The following is a 22,671-nucleotide window of genomic DNA, read 5'->3' as shown; positions in this document are numbered from 1 at the left end:
TTCATTCTAATCAGACAGGTTTTTTACATGGAAGATACATTGGAGATAATATAAGGCAAGTATTGGAAACAATAGAACCCTATGGAAAATATGGGAAACCAGGCCTGCTATTCATAGCATACTTCGAAAAGGCATTTGATAAAGTTCGACTGGGGTTTATATATAAATGCCTGGAGCATTTCAATTTAGGAGAATCTCTTATAAAATGGGTCAAAATCATGTATAGGAACCCTAGGTGTAAAATAGTAAATAATGGCTATTTCTCAGAAAGTTTTAAACTGTCAAGAGGAGTGAAACAAGGTTGTCCACTATCGGCATATCTATTTATTGTGGCCATCGAGATGTTAGCTATTAAAATCAGATCCAATAATAATATCAGAGGATTAGAAATACAGGGCTTAAAAACAAAGGTGTCATTGTACGCTGATGATTCATGTTTTCTTTTAAATCCACAACTAGAATCCCTCCACAGCCTCATAGAGGATCTAGATACATTTTCTAACCTCTCTGGATTACAACCAAATTATGACAAATGTACTATATTACGTATTGGATCACTAAAAAATACAATTTTTACATTACCATGTAGTTTACCAATAAAATGGTCTGATGGTGATGTGGATATACTCGGAATACATATCCCAAAGGAAATAAATGATCTCACTTCAATAAATTTTTATAGAAAGTTAGCAAAAATAGATAAGATCTTACTACCATGGAAAGGAAAATACCTGTCAATTTGTGGAAAAATCACCCTGATTAACTCTTTAGTATTATCCCAGTTTACCTATTTGCTTATGGTCTTGCCTACGCCTAGCGAACAGTTTTTTAAATTATATGAGAAAAAAATATTCAATTTTATTTGGAACGGCAAGCCAGACAAAATTAAAAGGGCATATTTATATAATGAATATGAATTCGGAGGACAGAAATTATTAAATATTAAAGCATTAGACCTATCACTAAAAGCTTCAGTCATACAAAAGTTATACTTAAATCCGAACTGGTTCTCAAGCAAATTAGTAAGATTGTCTCACCCAATGTTCAAGAAAGGCCTTTTTCCCTTTATTCAGATTACAACCTCTCACTTTCAGTTATTTGAAAAGGAAATAATCTCCCAAATATCACTATTGCTAAAACAAGCCATAGAAAGTTGGTTGCAATTTCAATTTAATCCTCCAGAAACGACAGAACAAATAATGCAACAAATATTGTGGTTAAATTCAAATATACTAATTGACAAAAAATCTTAATTTTTTGACAGAATGTTTAAAAAAGGTATAATCTTCGTAAATGATATCATCGGTAGGACTGGTGGAGTTATGTCGCACATGCAGCTAACAAAAACATATGGAAATGTCTGCTCTACCCAAAATTACAACCAAATAATTGCAGCCTTACCGCAAAAGTGGAAGAGGAAAGTGGAAGGGGGAGAAAGTAAGGAACTTGTCTGTCGGCCTTGCATTAAAGAACATAATTGGTTAAGGAAAACTGTGATAAATAAAAAAGTATATCAGTTTCACTTAAGGATCAAAGGATTGACTGCTGTCCCATATAGATTGCAAAATAGTTGGGAAGAGATCTTTGACGTACCGATCCCATGGCATAGTGTTTATGAACTGACACGCAAAACGACACAGGATTCAAAAATTAGAATCTTTCAATTTAAATTATTATATAAAATTCTTGCTACCAATAGAATGTTATTTATATGGGGGATACAATCTTCCCAGCTCTGCAGATTTTGCTGTGAAGAGACAGAATCATTAGATCATTTGTTTTGGTTCTGTCCATTTGTAGTTTGTTTTTGGACACAGGTCCAGGAATGGCTAAAGGATTGCAATATTTACCTGGAGCTAACCTTGCAGATAGCATTACTGGGTGATCTGAAAAGTCATAGTCAATCAATCAATAATATAATAATACTTTTAGCAATAAAGGTTTGAATGCACTGTGCACAAGCCTTCAGTAAAAACATGACACAAAAGAACAGACACCTTTTTTAAGATCCCTATAGAACATGTTGCATGACAGGAAACTGACTGGGGGGGTTTCAATGTTTGGTGGCTTTCTGCTTATGACTTTGTATGCTATACTAACATGTGGTGCGATATCCAGTGTGGTTGATATTACCATGCTAGGAGGTCTATGCTAAAATGAAAGTAGAACTCGGAGCCCTTCACTTGTTTCAAGGTCTGAATTTATTGCACCTAACTTGAAGGTGATAGAACACAGTCACCGCTGAAAGACCCTGGCTGGTTTACAATAAATGGGGACTAGTTATCATATATGCACCCAGAAAAAGTATGTAGATGAGCGAGAGAGAGAGAGAGAGAAAGAGAGACACTGACTGACTGATTGACTGAGGCCACATCTATAAAAGCCACTGTCATAATACCATTGAAAAAAAATTAGGGTCTTAAAGAGAATCTTAAAGAGAATTTGGTAACTTAATTCATTTGATTATGGGGTCTGATCACCAGCCAGTATGTTTGTAATGCATCGTCAATCATCAATAGACCTTTTTGCACACTAGTCTATTTTAAAATGTAATGTATGTAAGACAAATCATTGGAGTATGGTATCATTGCAATTACTTGTTTAATAGTGGTGTAAATATATGTATTTGATATAATTACTGTATATTTTATATAAAAAGAAAGAATTTGAATCTGTTTACTTTTTCTTAAATTAGATATGAATGAGCTGATTATTCTATTCTTAAAGGGATAGTTCACCCAAATTACAAAATGACATGTTGGTGTCCTTACACTGTAAGCAAGCAGTCTATGGACAAGGTATGGCAGAAATAAATACATGCCTTGGTTTAGTTTTCCTGACACTGTTTACACTGCTAACGTTTTAGCATTTAAGGCACAACAATATACAGTACCAGTCAAAAGTTTGGACACACCTACTCATTCAAGGGTTTTTCTTTATTTTTACTATTTTCTACATTGTAGAATAATAGTGAAGACATCAAAACTATGAAATAACACATATGGAGTCATGTAGTAACCAAAAAAGTGTTGAACAAATAAAAATATATTTTATATTTGAGATTCTTCAAAGTAGCCAACCTTTGCCTTGATGACAGCTTTGCACACTCTTGGCATTCTCTCAACCAGCTTCATGCTTTTCCAACAGTCTTGAAGGAGTTCCCACATATGCTGAGCACTTGTTTGCTGCTTTTCCTTCACTCTACGGTCCAACTCATCCCAAACCATCTCAATTGGGTTGAGGTCGGGTGATTGTGAAGGCCAGGTCATCTGATGTAACACTCCATCCCTCTCCTTGGTCAAATAGCCCTTACACAGCCTGAAGGTGTGTTTTGGGTCATTGTCCTGTTGAAAAACAAATGATAGTCCCACTAAGCGCAAACCAGATGGGATGGCGTATCGCTGCAGAATGCTGTGGTAGCCATGCTGGTTAAGTGTGCCTTAATTCTAAATAAATCACTGACAGTGTCACCAGCAAAGCACCCCCACACCATCACACCTCCTCCTCCATGCTTCATGGTGGGAACCACACATGCGGAGATCATCCGTTCACCTACTCTGCGTCTCACAAAGACACGGCAGTTGGAACCAAAAATCTGAAATTTGGACTCATCAGACCAAAGGACAGATTTCCACCGGTCTAATGTCTATTGCTCGTATTTCTTGGCCCAAGCAAGTCTCTTCTTCTTATCGGTGTCCTTTAGTAGTGGTTTCTTTGCAGCAATTCGACCATGAAGGCCTGATTCACGTAGTCTCCTCTGAACAGTTGATGTTGAGATGTGTCTGTTACTTGAACTCTGTGAAGCATTTATTTGGGCTGCAATCTGAGGTGCAGTTAATTGCCGATTTCTGAGGCTGGTAACTTTAATGAACTTATCCTCTGCAGCAGAGGTAACTCTGGGTCTTCCTTTCCTGTGGCGGTCCTCATGAGAGCCAGTTTCATCATAGCGCTTGATGGTTTTTGCGATTGCACTTTCAAAGTTCTTGAAATTTTCCTGATTGACTGACCTTCATGTCTTAAAATAATGATGGACTGTCGTTTCTCTTTGCTTATTTGAGCTGTTCTTGCCATAATATGGACTTGGTCTTTTACCAAATAGGGCTATCTTCTGTATACCACCCCTACCTTGTCACAACACAACTGATTGGCTCAAATGCATTAAGAAGGAAAGAAATTCCACAAATTAACTTTTAAGGCACACCTGTTAATTTAAATGCATTCCAGGTGACTACCTCATGAAGCTGGTTGAGAAAATGCCAAGCGTGTGCAAAGCTGTCATCAAGGCAAAGGTTGGCTACTTTGAAGAGTCTCAAATATAAAATATATTTTGATTTGTTTAACACTTTTTTGGTTACTACATGATTCCATATGTGTTATTTCATAGTTTTGATGTCTTCACTATTATTCTACAATGTAGAAAATAGAACAAAATAAAGAAAAACCCTTGAATGAGTAGGTGTGTCCAAACGTTTAACTGGTACTGTATATATACTCATATTAGCGTTTTTCGCACATCATGTTCAAATCATCTAGAAGTGACTTTGTTGAGTCAAATACATTTGAGATACTTTCAGATGATTTGGACTTGATGCGTGAAAAATGCTAATATCGGTACCACGACTTGAATGGGATTTGTGCCACAATGCTAAAAAGGTGCCAGGGGAATTAAACCAAAGCATGGATTGCTGTCATACCTTGTCCATAGACCGCTTATGCTGCATTCAAGACAACTTGGAAACACGGAAACCTCATAGTTAAAATGTGCATATGTTTTTTGTGTAGAGCTTCCAATTGGTTGATTCTGATACTTTCCAATTGGGAAACTCGGACCTCATCTTTCTACAACGAGTTTCCATGTTGGACATTTCAGAGTTTCCTAGTTCTGAGTTGCCTTGAACGCAGCATTACAGGGTAAGGAAACCAATTTATCATTTTGTAATTTGGGTGAGCTATCCCTTTAAGGACAGTGCTGTTGAATGAGAGAGATACTGTGGGGGAAATGTATGTAGTACCACCGATTATTAACGTTAGGTGGCGCCATGGTGTAATATAAAATTATATATTCCAGTGTAGGTATTGAAAACATCGTCAGCCTTTGCTCGAACACCGCAAACTCAAACAACGGCAAGAGCGTTACAACACCAGCAGGTTGTGGAAGCGTTTTTACCAAATGATCTGCCTTTTAAACCCAAGTGCCATGCAGCTTGTTACTTCATGAAAGACTGCTCCAGTTGCCTTTTCTTGTTAGTTTTCCTTCGGTTTCCAAGACAGCATTGTATTTGTTCGACAACGCATCCTTGACCAGTTTGGAATCGAACCCACGGTGGAGAGATGGAAAAGGAAAATAAACATGGATCATCACATCAGTACGGCTCTCTGGAATGCACAAATTGGAATACAGACACTTCCAAAACAGGTAAATAAGTCGAACTGTTTGTGTGTGCATAATTTACCTGAGAAAGTGAAGACAACAGTATTACAGGTCAAATGCTTGCAGTTGCATGCAGATGTTGTTTGTTTCATAATGCACGTCTACAGGTGGCAGTCAACAGCTGTAACTAGAGAGCTTACTGTTTAGTTTAGTTCATTAGGATCTCCATCAACTACTGCACATGCAGCAGCTAACTCTTCCTGGGGTCCACATAAAACGTACACATACATGACAAAGTACAGAACAGCTATAGACAAGGACATGAAATTCAAAAGAACATAATAATATAAGAGTTCTATATTGGAATGACACCAAGAAACAACCTTTTTTTAAATTTACACACTATTCATATTGTTATATACAGTACAGTTAAATTAGATCTTTAGAAAGAGGAGAGGTGCTGTGATACAATATGTTTTTTTAATCTGTTTTTTTTTAAGCTAAACTTGCTTTTTGCCTGACTAACCTCTGGTGGCAGAGCATTACATGATGACATGGCTCTATACATAACTGAGTGACGCATTAAATCTGTTTTTGGTTTGGGTACAGTGAAGAAACACATAGTGGTGTGTCTGGTGGGTTAGGTATATTGTATGGCTGTTTGAAGTTTATGCAAATAGATTATTCAAATGGTTAGGCATTTTCAACGCACAAATGTTTCTTAAAAAGACTACAAGAGAAGTAGTCAATTTCTCCTCCACCCTCTACCATGAAATACTATCATGCATGTTGTTGATGTCAGTTCTTTGTGTGCAGTTGAGGACAAGGCGTGCTGCTTTGTTTTGAGCCAGCTGCAGCTTTGCTAGGTCTTTCTTTGCTGCACCTGACCATATTACCGGGCAGTAATCAAGATCTGCGCCTGAACAACTAGTACAGTTGATCTTTGTGTAAAAAACGCAGAACATCTTTTTATAACAGACATACCTCTCCCCATCTTTACAACAACTTTGTCAATATGACTTGACCATGATAACTGACCATCCAATGTTACTCCTAGGAGTTCAGCTTCTTCCACTTGTTCAATGGTCACACCCTTTATGCACAACTACATTTGAGGTTTAGGTCGAGGAGAATGCTTTGAACCAAATATAATGCTTTTGGTTTTAGATGTATTTAAGACCAGTTTATTGTTAATGACCCATTCTGACACTGACTGTAACTCCTTGCTAAGAGTCTCAGTGAGCTCACTGGCTGTAGTTGCTGATGTGTAGAGTGTGCAATCATCAGCATACATAGTCATGTTAGCTTCTTGTAAGACAAGTGGCAAATCATTTGTAAAAATAGAGAAGAGTAACGGCCCAAGGCAACTGCCCTGAGGGACACCGCACTGTACATATCTGATGTTAGAGAAGCTTCCATTGAAGAACACTCTCTGGGTTCTATTGGATAAGTAACTCTCCAACCATGTGATGGTAGGTGATGTAAAGCCATAACAAGTGAGCTTTTTCAATAACGTGTGTGTGTGTGTCCGTTTTAGAATAATGTGTACAGTCACAGGCTGTACGCCATTATAGTCAGTAAATTGCACCCCAAATTATAGATGACGGCCCGCTGATGAGACTTAACAGGACATTGAGAATGGAAAATAACATTGTTCCCACACTTTTCATATCATTACATCAACAATTCTCTCGGTCATTCTCCTTTTGCTTTCATGTTTCAACAACAAGAGGAATAGGAAAGTGTTTGTTTGTTGAAGATAATGTAGTGTTTGTTTGTTGAGAATAATGTATATATTTTGTTTTAGTCATTATCTTCTTTCTCTTCAATCAAAGCACCTGAAGGCTATTACTGCACTTCCTCAACATTAGGTCTCTCTCTCTCTCTCTCTCTCTCTCTATCTATCTATCTATCTATCTATCTATCTATCTATCTATCTATCTATCTATCTATCTATCTATCTATCTATCTATCTATCTATCTATCTATCTATCTATCTATCTATCTATCTATCTATCTATCTATCTATCTATCTATATATATATATATATATATATATATATATATATATATATATATATATATATATATATACAGTGGGGAGAACAAGTATTTGATACACTGCCGATTTTGCAGGTTTTCCTACTTACAAAGCATGTAGAGGTCTGTAATTTTTATCATAGGTACACTTCAACTGTGAGAGACGGAATCTAAAACAAAAATCCAGAAAATTACATTGTATGATTTTTAAGTAATTAATTTGCATTTTATTGCATGACATAAGTATTTGATACATCAGAAAAGCTGAACTTAATATTTGGTACAGAAACCTTTGTTTGCAATTACAGAGATCATACGTTTCCTGTAGGTCTTGACCAGGTTTGCACACACTGCAGCAGGGATTTTGGCCCACTCCTCCATACAGACCTTCTCCAGATCCTTCAGGTTTCGGGGCTGTCGCTGGGCAATACGGACTTTCAGTTCCCTCCAAAGATTTTCTATTGGGTTCAGGTCTGGAGACTGATTAGGCCACTCCAGGAACTTGAGATGCTTCTTACGGAGCCACTCCTTAGTTGCTCTGGCTGTGTGTTTCGGGTCGTTGTCATGCTGGAAGACCCAGCCACGACCCATCTTCAATGCTCTTACTGAGGGAAGGAGGTTGTTGGCCAAGATCTCGCGATACATGGCCCCATCCATCCTCCCCTCAATACGATGCAGTCGTCCTGTCCCCTTTGCAGAAAAGCATCCCCAAGGAATGATGTTTCCACCTCCATGCTTCACGGTTGGGATGGTGTTCTTGGGGTTGTACTCATCCTTCTTCTTCCTCCAAACACGGCGAGTGGAGTTTAGACCAAAAAGCTCTATTTTTGTCTCATCAGACCACATGACCTTCTCCCATTCCTCCTCTGGATCATCCAGATGGTCATTGGTAAACTTCAGACGGGCCTGGACATGCGCTGGCTTGAGCAGGGGGACCTTGCGTGCGCTGCAGGATTTTAATCCATGACGGCGTAGTGTGTTACTAATGGTTTTCTTTGAGACTGTGGTCCCAGCTCTCTTCAGGTCATTGACCAGGTCCTGCCGTGTAGTTCTGGGCTGATCCCTCACCTTCCTCATGATCATTGATGCCCCACGAGGTGAGATCTTGCATGGAGCCCCAGACCGAGGGTGATTGACCGTCATCTTGAACTTCTTCAATTTTCTAATAATTGTGCCAACAGCTGTTGTCTTCTCACAAAGCTGCTTGCCTATTGTCCTGTAGCCCATTCCAGCCTTGTGCAGGTCTACAATTTTATCCCTGATGTCCTTACACAGCTCTCTGGTCTTGGCCATTGTGGAGAGGTTGGAGTCTGTTTGATTGAGTGTGTGGACAGGTGTCTTTTATACAGGTAACGAGTTCAAACAGGTGCAGTTAATACAGGTAATGAGTGGAGAACAGGAGGGCTTCTTAAAGAAAAACTAACAGGTCTGTGAGAGCCGGAATTCTTACTGGTTTGTAGGTGATCAAATACTTATGTCATGCAATAAAATGCAAATTAATTACTTAAAAATCATACAATGTGATTTTCTGGATTTTTGTTTTAGATTCCGTCTCGCACAGTTGAAGTGTACCTATGATAAAAATGACAGACCTCTACATGCTTTGTAAGTAGGAAAACCTGCAAAATCGGCAGTGTATCAAATACTTGTTCTCCCCACTGTATATATATATATATATATATATATCTATATATCTACAGTGAGGGGAAAAAGTATTTGATCCCATGCTGATTTTGTAAGTTTGCCCACTGACAAAGACATGATCAGTCTATAATTTTAATGGTAGGTTTATTTGAACAGTGAGAGACAGAATAACAACAACAACATCCAGAAAGACGCATGTCAAAAATGTTATAAATTGATTTGCATTTTAATGAGGGAAATAAGTATTTGACCCCTCTGCAAAACATGACTTAGTATTTGGTGGCAAAACCCTTGTTGGCAATCACAGAGGTCAGACGTTTCTTGTAGTTGGCCACCAGGTTTGCACACATCTCAGGAGGGATTTTGTCCCACTCCTCTTTGCAGATCTTCTCCAAGTCATTAAGGTTTCGAGGCTGACGTTTGGCAACTCGAACCTTCTGCTCCCTCCACTGATTTTCTATGGGATTAAGGTCTGGAGACTGACTAGGCCTCTCCAGGACCTTAATGTGCTTCTTCTTGAGCCACTCCTTTGTTGCCTTGGCCGTGTGTTTTGGGTCATTGTCATGCTGGAATACCCATCCACGACCCATTTTCAATGCCCTGGCTGAGGGAAGGAGGTTCTCACCCAAGATTTGATGGTACATGGCCCCGTCCATTGTCCCTTTGATGCGGTGGAGTTGTCCTGTCCCCTTAGCAGAAAAACACCCCCAAAGCATAATGTTTCCACCTCCATGTTTGACGGTGGGGATGGTGTTCTTGGGGTCATAGGCAGCATTCCTCCTCCTCCAAACACGGCGAGTTGAGTTGATGCCAAAGAGCTCGATTTTGGTCTCATCTGACCACAACACTTTCACCCAGTTCTCCTCTGAATCATTCAGATGTTCACTGGCAAACTTCAGACGGGCCTGTATATGTGCTTTCTTGAGCAGGGGGACCTTGTGTGCGCTGCAGGATTTCAGTCCTTCACGGCGTAGTGTGTTACCAATTGTTTTCTTGGTGACTATGGTCCCAGCTGCCTTGAGATCATTGACAAGATCCTCCCGTGTAATTCTGGGCTGATTTCTCACCGTTCTCATGATCATTGCAACTCCACAAGGTGAGATCTTGCATGGAGCCCCAGGCCGAGGGAGATTGACAGTACTTTTGTGTTTCTTCCATTTGCGAATAATCACACACACTGTTGTCACCTTCTCACCAAGCTGCTTGGCGATGGTCTTGTAGCCCATTCCAGCCATGTTTAGGTCTACAATCTTGTCCCTGACATCCTTGGAGAGCTCTTTGGTCTTGGCCATGGTGGAGAGTTTGGAATCTTATTGATTGATTGCTTCTGTGGACAGGTGTCTTTTATACAGGTAACAAGGTGAGATTAGGAGCACTCCCTTTAAGAGTGTGCTCCTAATCTCAGCTCGTTACCTGTATAAAAGACACCTGGGAGCCAGAAATCTTTCTGATTGAGAGGGGGTCAAATACTTATTTCCCTCATTAAAATGCAAATCAATTTATAACATTTTTTACATGCGTTTTTCTGGATTTTTTTGTTGTTATTCTGTCTCTCACTGTTCAAATAAACCTACCATTAAAATTATAGACTGATCATTTCTTTGTCAGTGGGCAAATGTACAAAATCAGCAGGGGATCAAATACTTTTTTCCCTCACTGTATATCTATATATATATATATATATACATATCTCACTCTCTCTCTTTCTATTTCTATATCTCTCTCTATATATATTTTATTTATTTCTCTCTATCTCTCTCTCTGTCTCTCTCTCTCTCTTTTTCCCTTTACCTCTCTCTCTCTATTTCTATCTTTCTCTCTCCCTCCGGTCTTCCCATCCTCACTCCATCCTCTCTTCCTCCTCCCTCCCTCTCTCCCTTCCTCCTTCCTTCCCACCCTCTTCTCTCCCTCCCTCCCTCCCTGCATTTAGTCTGACCTGTCCGTTAGTCAGTCACTCTGCGTGATATTTACCTCATTAAGAAGAAAACCACCCAGGCTGATGGAGGGGAAAGAAAGAAGGGATAGAGGGAGGAGAAAAAAGACAGCAAATTGAGGCCTTGGTGTGTCGTGAGTGGCAGCTCTATTCGAGGCGTAAAATAATTAGACTTCAGGAGGAGTCACGTACATGGTGCTATGCTATGATACATATGCTATGTGCATTCTGAATGCTAACATGCAGCGGTCGGCTAACAGATCCAGCAGTGTCCTCCAATTGGCAGTGACAGTGTGCTAGACATTCTCTTAGGGAGGGTGAGAGACATGGACTTAGAGCGAGCTACAGTCAAACTTTTAAAGTTAGTTCCGCAGAGCGAGGTTGAAAGCCAGGTAGGAGTGTACTTCTGAATTGAGTTTGAAACACAACAATTGTCTCAACATGAGAAGCTCTCCAGAGGAATTGGATGACTGTTCTTCCAGTATCTCTATGATCCATTTCTCCCTCTCTACTCACACACACACACACACACACGCTATTACACACACACTTCCGCTGTGCACTCTCACATTGACCCTGGCTCTAGCTCCGGGAATTACCCCCTCTAGCCCTACTCCGATCTCTTTCCCTTAGTGCAGGGGTGTGAACATGCCGCCCAGTACTGCCAGACCCGACCAACCTCTCAACCCCAGACGTGATGATGGCTGTCAAGGTAATGGGTGCCGGAGGCTGGGTACACAGTGAACCTCTCACTGATGGCTTTTGGGAAACCTGTTGTGGCATTTGGAAATCCCAACGTGCCACGGGTGATGTTCTTAACAGGGGGGAAGTGTAGGAGAGAGGAGGGATGGGAATGGACTCTAAAGACAGTAGAGTTATAGAGAGAGAGGTTTGGACTTTAGGAGATGTTGGGAGTGTTGTCAGGTTTACTTGAATGGAGTTTGAAACATTGGCAAGTTTTTAAGATCCAGAGTCCACTAATCAGTCTTAATGATGAAACTAGCCCTCCCTCCGGAGTAAAAGTGCCATGGTTGTCTTGACGTAAGCGCTGTCGTAGCAGGTCACATCAGGAAGTTTGTCATAGTAACACAGCTGAGCGGCTCTGTGAAGATTCATATAGATAAGTATGCATCCTTTGTGCCTGGCTGAGAAAGCTGAGTGCTTTGGCTCTTTGGGAGTCTCAGGCTTGTACACAATACAATGCTGACAGATGCCAAAGGGATATGAGTGAATATACTCTGCTGATAGTCATCAAGTCTCTTTTCTTCAGCCCTTTAACTCTCTCAGTACAAGCCTAAGGTCACAGAGCAAATTAAAAAAGTATATAAAATGTGCCAATCAGCGTTGAGCTAAACGGAGCGAGCTCAACTGTGAATGGTCCTGGCGCACCAACATTTTTTTTCAAGGGAAGCCAGTTTGGATTTGGCGTCACTCCTATCAAATCCCATTGAGAGCATACATCATTGACAGAATAACTTGAATTGCTGCATCTCGCTGTGTTGTTGTCCTCCTTTGGCTAGCTAGCCAGCTAGCTAAAATTGGCCCTTTCCTAAATTAGCCATGGATAGAGATAGGGATTTGGATTTGTGATTTTTGACTAAATGGTTTTACTTAATTCTCCGTACTGGCCAATGATTATAATGGCAATTCTGATCCAACCCTTAATTCATACATTATTGTGCCCCTGACCTGAGAGGATGGAAGTTCAATATGTAGCTAGATGTAGAAGGTTAATGTTAACTAGCTAACGTTGCCCATGAATGGAAGAGGTTAGTGAGCAAGCCTTTTAGCCAGGTAGCCTAGGACAAAAGCGTGTACTGTATGACAGAGTGATAGACCGTTTCGTCAAGATCAAAGAGAGGAGGATGGCATTAGTTAGAATACACCTCTTCTCTTCCTTTCAGCTCCCTCCAAAGGATGTTATATCTGATTCTGCACATCAAGCCCAGTCCAGTCTGCCATCCCTGGGGCTAGCCTATGTGTGAGGAGGAGAAAAGGATATATCTCTTACTCTTTCTTTAGTGCTCTCTCTCTCTCCCTCACCCTTCTCTCTCTGCTTTATTTTCAATTGACTTCCAGACAAAACACACATCTTGTATGTATTTGCCATTGTAAAAGGTATCAAAGCAGACAGTCTCATCCCTCAGGAGGCAGAGGGGAGACTATCAGATTCTCTGTTCAGTCAGTGGTGGTGGTGTGAGGTTTCTGAATCCCCAGCCCAGGTGGTGTCTCAGTTAGTCGGGCTCCACACAAAGCAGCTCAACAGCGGGGGAGAGTTAGATAGCAGAGCCGCTAGGGAACCAAGAACCAGCAGACGAGACTCAGAAGAGACTCGGAGGAATACAAGGCAGACTGACTGAACTGTTGAACCTCTGACTTCCTTTAGCTCAGCATGCTAACACAGTCTTGTGGCACGCAGGACACATCCGCAGCATACCTCAAGATGCCTTCATCAAGGAATTACTGATCTTACTGACAGTTCTAGGATCAGTAAATAAAGTTAAATCCATGCACAGTGGCTTGCGAAAGTATTCACCCCCCTTGGCATTTTTCCTATTTTGTTGCCTTACAACCTGGAATTAAAATGGATTTTTGGGGGGTTTGTATCATTTGATTTACACAACATGCCTACCACTTTGAAGATGCAACATATTTTTTCTTGTGAAACAAACAAGAAAACAGAAAACTTGAGCGTGCATAACTATTCACTCCCCCCCCCCCCAAAGTCAATATTTTGTATAGCCACCTTTTGCAGCAATTACAGCTGCAAGTCTCTTGGGGTATGTCTCTATAAGCTTGGCACATCTAGCTACTGGGATTTTTGCCCATTATCAAGGCAAAACTGCTCCAGCTCCTTCAAGTTGGATGGGTTCCGCTGGTGTACAGCAATCTTTAAGTCATACCACAGATTCTCAATTGGATTGAGGTCTGGGCTTTGACTAGGCCATTCCAAGAAATTTAAATGTTTCCCCTTAAACCACTCGAGTGTTGCTTTAGCAGTATGCTTAGGGTCATTGTCCTGCTGGAAGGTGAACCTCCGTCCCAGTCTCAAATCTCTGGAAGACTGAAACAGGTTTCCCTCAAGAATGTCCCTGTATTTAGCGCCATCCATCATTCCTTCATCCCTGCTGCTGAAAAACATCCCCACAGCATGATGCTGCCACCACCATGCTTCACTATGGGGATGGTGTTCTCTGGGTGATGAGAGGTGTTAGGTTTGCGCCAGACATAGCGTTTTCCTTGATGGCCAAAGCAATTTTAGTCTCATCTGACCAGAGTACCTTCTTCCATATGTTTGGGGAGTCTCCCACATGTATTTTGGCGAACACCAAACATGTTTGCTTATTTTTTTTTTCTTTTCTGGCCACTCTTCCGTAAAGCCCAGCTCTGTGGAGTGTACGGCTTAAAGTGGTCCTATGGACAGATACTCCAATCTCGCTGTGGAGCTTTGCAGCTCCTTCAGGGTTATCTTTTGTCTCTTTGTTGCCTCTCTGATTAATGCCCTCCTTGCCTGGGCCGTGAGATTTGGTGGGCGGCCCTCTCTTGGCAGGTTTGTTGTGGTGCCATATTCTTAATAATGGATTTAATGGTGCTCCGTGGGATGTTCAAAGTTTCTGATATTTTTTCATAATCCAACCCTGATCTGTACTTTTCCACAACTTTGTCCCTGACTTGTTTGGAGAGCTCCTTGGTCTTCATGGTGCCGCTTGCTTGGTGGTGCCCCTTGCTTAATGGTGTTGCAGACTCTGGGGCCTTTCAGAACAGGTGTATATGTACTGAGATTATGTGACAGATAATGTGACACTTAGATTGCACACAGGTGGACTGTATTTAACAAATTATGTGACTTCTGAAGGTAATTGGTTGCACCAGATCTTATTTAGGGGCTTCATAGCAAAGGGGGTGAATACATATGCACACACCACTTTTCAGTTAATTATTTTGTAGAATTTTTTGAAACAAGTTATTTTTTTCATTTCACTTCACCAATTTGGACTATTTTGTGTATGTCCATTACATGAAATCCAAATAAAAATCAATTTAAATTACAGGTTGTAATGCAACAAAATAGGAAAAATGCCAAGGAGGATGAATACTTTTGCAAGGCACTGGATAATCTGTTTTTTCTGTGACTTGTAGGTGTAAATCTGCGAAAGAAATAGGTAGTTGGGGAGGTGGATGCAGTTGAACGTTTGATCAATCAATACTGATCTAGGATCAGATGGTAAATAAATGTATAATCCTCTTTTGTGCAACTGGTAGGTGTAAATCTGCGAAAGCAATAGGGAGTTGGGGAGGTGGATGCAGTTGAACGTTTGATCAATCAATACTGATCTAGGATCAGATGGTAAATAAATGTATAATCCTCTTTTGTGCGACTGGTAGCTGTAAATCTGCGAAAGCAATAGGGAGTTGGGGAGGTGGATGCAGTTGAACGTTTGATCAATCAATACTGATCTAGGATCAGAAGGTAAATAAATGTATAATCCTCTTTTGTGCGACTGGTAGGTGTAAATCTGTGAAAGCAATAGGGAGTTGGGGAGGTGGATGCAGTTGAATGTTTGATTTCATGGTAGAATGTTTGGCTCGATTGAAATTCTGCGGTGGGTCTGAAGCTGAAATGCTTTGAACTGGCTCCGTCCCACACTAGTTATTGGAACTCTGAGGGAAAACAAAGCTTGATGTTAACAGCTTGATTTAGCGGCTGAGATATGGCGAAGCTTATAATGCATTATCTATGATCACATTGTGTAACAGCAGGTTAGATGGAATCATGGAATAGTGGTAAAGGATGGTATACTACCAGTAGTAATTGTTTTAACCTTGGATGGACACACTTTTACGTTACTGAAATGTTGTAACAACTTTGTCCAAATTTGTAAGACCACAGCAACTGTATAATAACTGTAGATAATAATTGATTTCTCACTTGTAGTGGTTTCCCTTCAGAACAAGTTAATTGTTGTTATACCTAACTACAGTAGTCTACAGTTGCAATGTAATTACACTCTGGTTACCAAAGGAGTAAAAAGCCAAGTAAATGTTATAAAGCAACTTAAAGAAATGGCCTGGCAAGATGTGTCCTGCATAAATTCAAGAAATGCACATTGACATTTATTATAATGTAATTCTGCTAGGTATTTCCTTGTGCCGATGTCTGGCCGCCGCTGTAAAACCCCATAAGTAGCTGTTCATACTTAATTGTATTTTTCTTTGTGATTTATCTTCCGCTCAAAGCCCACTGGTGGTGAGGGAGGTAGGACACACAGAGGCAGACTCACTCGCGCGCGCACACACACACTTTCTCTCTCTCTCTTTCTCTCTCTCTCTCTCTCTCTCTCTCTCTCTCTCTCTCTCTCTCTCTCTCTCTCTCTCTCTCTCTCTCTCTCTCTCTCTCATTTACTCACTAACTCCCTCACTATGTGAGCAGGTCTGCACCAGAGCACTCAGATAGTCAACTCTTTTCTCAAATGGTTCCCCAGAGTCTCCGTGGGTTCAGACAATCAACATTAATTACAAGGAACATAGTTCTTCCTATAGAGACACAGCTATTTGTTTAAGCCTGGAACAAACCCTAATTTAATTCCTTAGCCTACGTTGAACCAGACAAAAGCAATGCTTTGCTTGGCAGTATACAAAGAAAATGATCTGGTCCCAAGCTACCTAATCCATGATGCTACAGTAGGACATGCTGTGTTATACAGCCATGTTTATACTGATGCCGGCTTTATCTTGTCACAGTGTTACTTAGCTGTGCTGACCCAACTGTGTGTGTGCATGTTTGCTCGTGAGGACACGTTTGCCTTCCTATTCTACCATATCCATATAATTCCGAAATGCAGAACTGGAAAGAAGTGGAACGAAATTAATGTCTGTCCATCTCTCTGAGCAGAAGAGGACATCGTCTCCATGGCAGACTCCACCATCACCATAGATGACATTGAGGGAGAGCTATTCAAGATCGACAGAATTCGAGATGTGCTGGTCAGAAGAGAGTCAGAACTCAGATACATGTGAGTGTCTTGTATGTCTGATATCTCTAATCTGGATATCTCTAATCTGGATATCTCTACTGTATTGTCATTTATTATTCTGAATAGCAGGGTGGTGTGCGTGTGCTTGTGCATGTGTGTGCAATTTTTTTGTATTTATTAGGATACCCATTAGCTGTTGCGAAAGCAGCAGCTACTCTTCCTGGGGTCCACACGAAACATGAAACAACATAATACAGACCATTAATAGACAAGAACAGCTCAAGGACAGAACTACATCAAATGAAAATGGCACACATAGCCTACATATCAATACACACAAACAAAATATCTAGGTCAAATAGGGGAGAGGTGTGCCGTGAGGTGTTGCTTTATCTGTTTTCTGAAACCAGGTTTTCTGTTCATTTGAGCAATATGAGATGGAAGGGAGTTCCATGCAATAATGGCTCTATATAATACTGTACGCTTTCATGAGTTTGTTCTGGATTTGGGGACTGTGAAAAGACCCCTGGTGGCATATCTGGTGGAGGTAAGTGTGTGTGTCAGAGCTGTGTGTAAGTTTACTATGCAAACAATTTGGAATTTTCAACACATTAATGTTTCTTATAAAAATAAGTGATGCAGTCAGTCTCTCCTCAACTCTTAGCCAAGAGAGACTGGCATGCATAGTATTTATATTAGCCCTCTGATTACAATGAAGAGCAAGATGTACCGCTCTGTTCTGGACCAGCTGCAGCTTAACGACTGGACAATAATCAAGAGAAGACAAAACTAGAGCCTGTAGGACTTGCTTTTTGGAGTGTGGTGTCAAAAAAGCAGAGCATCTCTTTATTATGGACAGACCTCTTCCCATCTTTACAACCATTGAATCTATATGTTTTGACCATGACAGTTTACAATCTAAGGTAACACCAAGTAATTTAGTCTCCTCAACTTGTTCAACAGCCACGCCATTCATTACCAGATTCAGCTGAGGTCTAGATCTTAGGGAATGATTTGTACCAAATACAATGCTCTTAGTTTTAGAGATGTTCAGGACCAGTTTATTACTGGCCACCCATTCCAAAACTGACTGAAACCCCTTGTTAATGGTTTCAGTGACTTCATTAGCTGTGGTTGCTGACACGTATATGGTTGAATCATCAGCATACATGGACACACAGGCTTTGTTTAATGCCAGTGGCAGATCATTTGTATAAATAGAACAGAGTAGAGGGCCTAGAGAGCTGCCCTGTGGTACACCACACCCTATATGTTTGATATTAGAGAGGCTTCCATTAAAGGAAACCCTCTGAGTTCTATTAGATAGATAGCTCTGAATCCACAATATGGCAGAGGTTGAAAAGCCATAAAACATATGTTTTCTCAACAACAGGTTATGGTTATACTGAAGTCTAACAGCACAGCTCCCACAATCTTATTTTTATCAATTTCCTTCAACCAATCATCAGTTATTTGTGTCAGTGCAGTAAATGTTGAGTGTCCTTCTCTATAAGCATGCTGAAAGTTTGTTGTCAATTTGTTTACAGAGAAATAGCATTGTATTTGGTCAAACGCCATTTTTTCCAACTGTTTTCTAAGAGCTGGCAATAAGCTGATAGGTCTACTGTTAGAACCAGTAAAGGCCACTTTAACACTTTTGGGTAGCGGAATGACTTTGGCTTCCCTCCAGGCCTGAGGACAAACACCTTCCTCTAGACTCAGATTAAAGATATGACAGATAGGAGTGGCTATAGAGTCAGCTACCATCCTCAGTAGCTTTCCATCTAAGTTGTCAATGCCAGGAGGTTTGTCATTATTGATCGATAACAATCATTTTTGCACCTCTCCCACACTAACTTTACAAAATTCTAACAATGCTTTTCTTTCATTATTTGTTTTTTAATGCATGAATTCAATGGCTCACTGTTCGTTGTTGGCATTTCCTGCCTAAGTTTGCCCACTTTGCCAATGAAGTAATCATTAAAATAATTGCCAACATGAAATGGTTTTGTGATGAATAAGCCATCTGATTCGATGAAAGTTTAATTTGTCACTCTGAAAGACCTCCAGAGTTCTTCAGTAAAAGGCACATGACAGCCCGCTTGGAGTTTGCCAAAAGGCACATAAAGACTCTCAGACCATGAGAAACAAGATTCTCTGGTCTGATGAAACCAAGATTGAACTCTTTGGCCTGAATGCCAAGCGTCACGTCTGGAGGAAACCTGGCACCATCCCTACGGTGAAGCATGGTGGTGGCAGCATCATGCTGTGGGGATGTTTTTTTTATTTTTATTTTTTTATTTTTTTTCACCTTTATTTAACCAGGTAAGCCAGTTGAGAACAGGTTCTCATTTACAACTGCGACCTGGCCAAGATAAAGCAAAGCAGTGCAATAAAAACAACACAGAGTTACATATGGGGTAAAAAACATAAAGTCAAAAATACAACAGAAAATATATATACAGTGTGTGCAAATGTAGCAAGTTATGGAGGTAAGGCAATAAATAGGCTATAGTGCAGAATAATTACAATAATATTAACACTGGAATGCTAGATGTGCAAGAGATTATGTGCAAATAGAGATACTGGGGTGCAAAAGAGCAAAATAAATAACAATATAGGGATGAGGTAGTTGGGTGGGCTAATTTCAGATGGGCTGTGTACAGGTGCAGTGATCGGTAAGGTGCTCTGACAACTGATGCTTAAAGTTATTGAGGGAGATAAGAGTCTCCAGCTTCAGAGATTTTTGCAATTCGTTCCAGTCATTGGCAGCAGAGAACTGGAAGGAATGGCGGCCAAAGGAGGTGTTGGCTTTGGGAATGACCAGTGAGATATACCTGCTGGAGCGCAGACTACGGGTGGGTGCTGCTATGGTGACCAATGAGCTAAGATAAGGCGGGGATTTGCCTAGCAGTGATTTATAGATGGCCTGGAGCCAGTGGGTTTGACGACGAACATGTAGTGAGGACCAGCCAACAAGAGCGTACAGGTCACAGTGGTGGGTAGTGTATGGGGCTTTGGAGACAAAACGGATGGCACTGTGATAGACTACATCCAATTTGCTGAGTAGAGTGTTGGAGGCTATTTTGTAAATGACATCGCCGAAGTCAAGGATCGGTAGGATAGTCAGGACGTGTACTCCGAGCATGTGCTGACCAACTGGCAAGTGTCTTCACTGACATTTTCAACATGTCCCTGACTGAGTCTGTAATACCAACATGTTTCAAGCAGACCACCATAGTCCCCGTGCCCAAGAACTCTAAGATAACCTGCCTAAATGACTACCGACCCGTAGCACTGACGTCTGTAGCCATGAAGTGCTTTGAAAGACTGGTCATGGCTCACATCAACAGCATAATCCCAGAAACCCTAGACCCACTCCAATTTGCATACCGCCCCAACAGATCCACAGATGATGCAATCTCTATTTCACTCCACACTGCCCTTTCCCACCTGGACAAGAGGAACACCTACGTGAGAATGCTATTCATTGACTACAGCTCAGCATTCAACACCATAGTGCCCTCTAAGCTCATCACTAAGCTAAGGATCCTGGGACTAAACACCTCCCTCTGCAACTGGATCCTGGACTTCCTGACGGGCCGCCCCCAGGTGGTAAGGGTAGGTAACAACACATCTGCCACACTGATCCTCAACACGGGGGCCCCTCAGGGGTGCGTGCTCAGTCCCCTCCTGTACTCTCTGTTCACCCATGACTGCATGGCCAGGCACGACTCCAACACCATCATTAAGTTTGCCGACGACACAACAGTGGTAGGCCTGATCACCGACAACGATGAGACAGCCTATAGGGAGGAGGTCAGAGATCTGGCCGTGTGGTGCCAGGACAACAACCTCTCCCTCAACGTGACCAAGACAAAGGAGATGATTGTGGACTACAGGAAAAAAAAGAGGACTGAGCACGCCCCCATTCTCATCGACGGGGCTGTAGTGGAACAGGTTGAGAGCTTCAAGTTCCTTGGTGTCCACATCACCAACGAACTATCATGGTCCAAACACACCAAGACAGTCGTGAAGAGGGCACGACAAAGCCTATTCCCCCTCAGGAGACTAAAAAGATTTGGCATGGGTCCTCAGATCCTCAAAAAATTCTACAGCTGCACCATCGAGAGCATCCTGACTGGTTGCATCACCGCCTGGTATGGCAACTGCTTGGCCTCTGACCGCAAGGCACTACAGAGGGTAGTGCGTACGGCCCAGTACATCACTGGGGCAAAGCTCCCTGCCATCCAGGACCTCTATACCAGGCGGTGTCAGAGGAAGGCCCTCAAAATTGTCAAAGACTCCAGCCACCCTAGTCATAGACTGTTCTCTCTGCTACCGCACGGCAAGCGGTACCGGAGTGCCAAGTCTAGGTCCAAAAGACTTCTCAACAGCTTCTACCCCCAAGTCATAAGACTCCTGAACAGCTAATCATGGCTACCCGGACTATTTGCACTGCCCCCCCACCCCATCCTTTTTACGCTGCTGCTACTCTGTTAAGTATTTATGCATAGTCACTTTAACTCTACCCACATGTACATATTACCTCAACTACCTCAACTAGCCGGTGCCCCCGCACATTGACTCTGCAACGGTACCCCCCTGTATATATAGCCTCCCTACTGTCACTTTATTTTACTGTATATATAGCCTCCCTACTGTCACTTTATTTTACTTCTGCTCTTTTTTTCTCAACACTTTTTTTGTTGTTGTTTTATTCTTACTTTTTTTGTTTAAAATAAATGCACTGTTGGTTAAGGGCTGTAAGTAAGCATTTCACTGTAATGTCTGCACCTGTTGTATTCGGCGCATGTGACCAATAAAATTTGATTTGATTTGATTTGATAGTCAGTTTTACGAGGGCATGTTTGGCAGCATGAGTGAAGGAGGCTTTGTTGCGAAATAGGAAGCCGATTCTAGATTTAACTTTGGATTGGAGATTCTTTATGTGAGTCTGGAAGTTGAGTTTACAGTCTAACCAGACACCTAGGTATTTGTAGTTGTCCACATACTCTAGGTCAGACCCGTCGAGAGTGGTGATTCTAGTCGGGTGGGCGGGTGCCAGCAGCGTTCGATTGAAAAGCATGCATTTAGTTTTACTAGTGTTTAAGAGCAGTTGGAGGCTACTGAAGGATTGTTGTATGGCATTGAAGCTCGTTTGGAGGTTTGTTAACACAGTGTCCAATGAAGGGCCAGATGTATACAAAATGGTGTCGTCTGCGTAGAGGTGGATCTGAGAGTCACCAGCAGCAAGAGCGACATCATTGATATACACGGAGAAAAGTGTCGGCCCAAGAATTGAACCCTGTGGCACCCCCATAGAGACTGCCATAGGTCCAGACAACAGGCCCTCCGATTTGACACACTGAACTCTATCTGAGAAGTAGTTGGTGAACCAGGCGAGGCAGTCATTTGAGAAACCAAGGCTATTTAGTCTGCCAATAAGAATGCGGTGGTTAACAGAGTCGAAAGCCTTGGCCAGGTCGATGAAGACGGCTGCACAGTACTGTCTATTATCAATCGCGGTTATAATATCGTTTAGGACCTTGAGCGTGGCTGAAGTGCACCCGTGACCAGCTCGGAAACCGGATTGCATAGCGGAGAAGGTACGGTGGTATTCGAAATGGTCGGTGATCTGTTTGTTAACTTGGCTTTCAAATACTTTCGAAAGGCAGGGCAGGATGGATATAGGTCTGTAGCAGTTT

At 41.5% G+C, this 22,671-nt stretch overlaps 1 protein-coding gene across 1 annotated transcript in view; it reads left to right on the top strand.

Moving 5' to 3' along the window:
- Positions 1-11,636: 11,636 nt before the first annotated feature.
- The window catches only part of LOC311130329 (bMERB domain-containing protein 1-like), a gene marked incomplete at both ends in the record, with an annotated part of 48,977 nt that continues 37,942 nt past the window's right edge, over positions 11,637-22,671 (top strand). Inside the window, 2 exons of the mRNA XM_084163058.1 lie at positions 11,637-11,700; positions 16,882-17,002. Coding sequence (XP_084019184.1) covers positions 11,637-11,700; positions 16,882-17,002 — 185 coding nt within the window. The remainder of the gene's footprint in view (positions 11,701-16,881; positions 17,003-22,671) is intronic.

The sequence above is a fragment of the Coregonus lavaretus genome (genome assembly GCF_964263955.1).
Source record: "Coregonus lavaretus genome assembly, chromosome: 6".
NCBI classification, from domain to species: domain Eukaryota; kingdom Metazoa; phylum Chordata; class Actinopteri; order Salmoniformes; family Salmonidae; genus Coregonus; species Coregonus lavaretus.
Note: the sequence above shows the minus strand (reverse complement) of the source record. Positions and strands in the feature narration are given on the sequence as shown.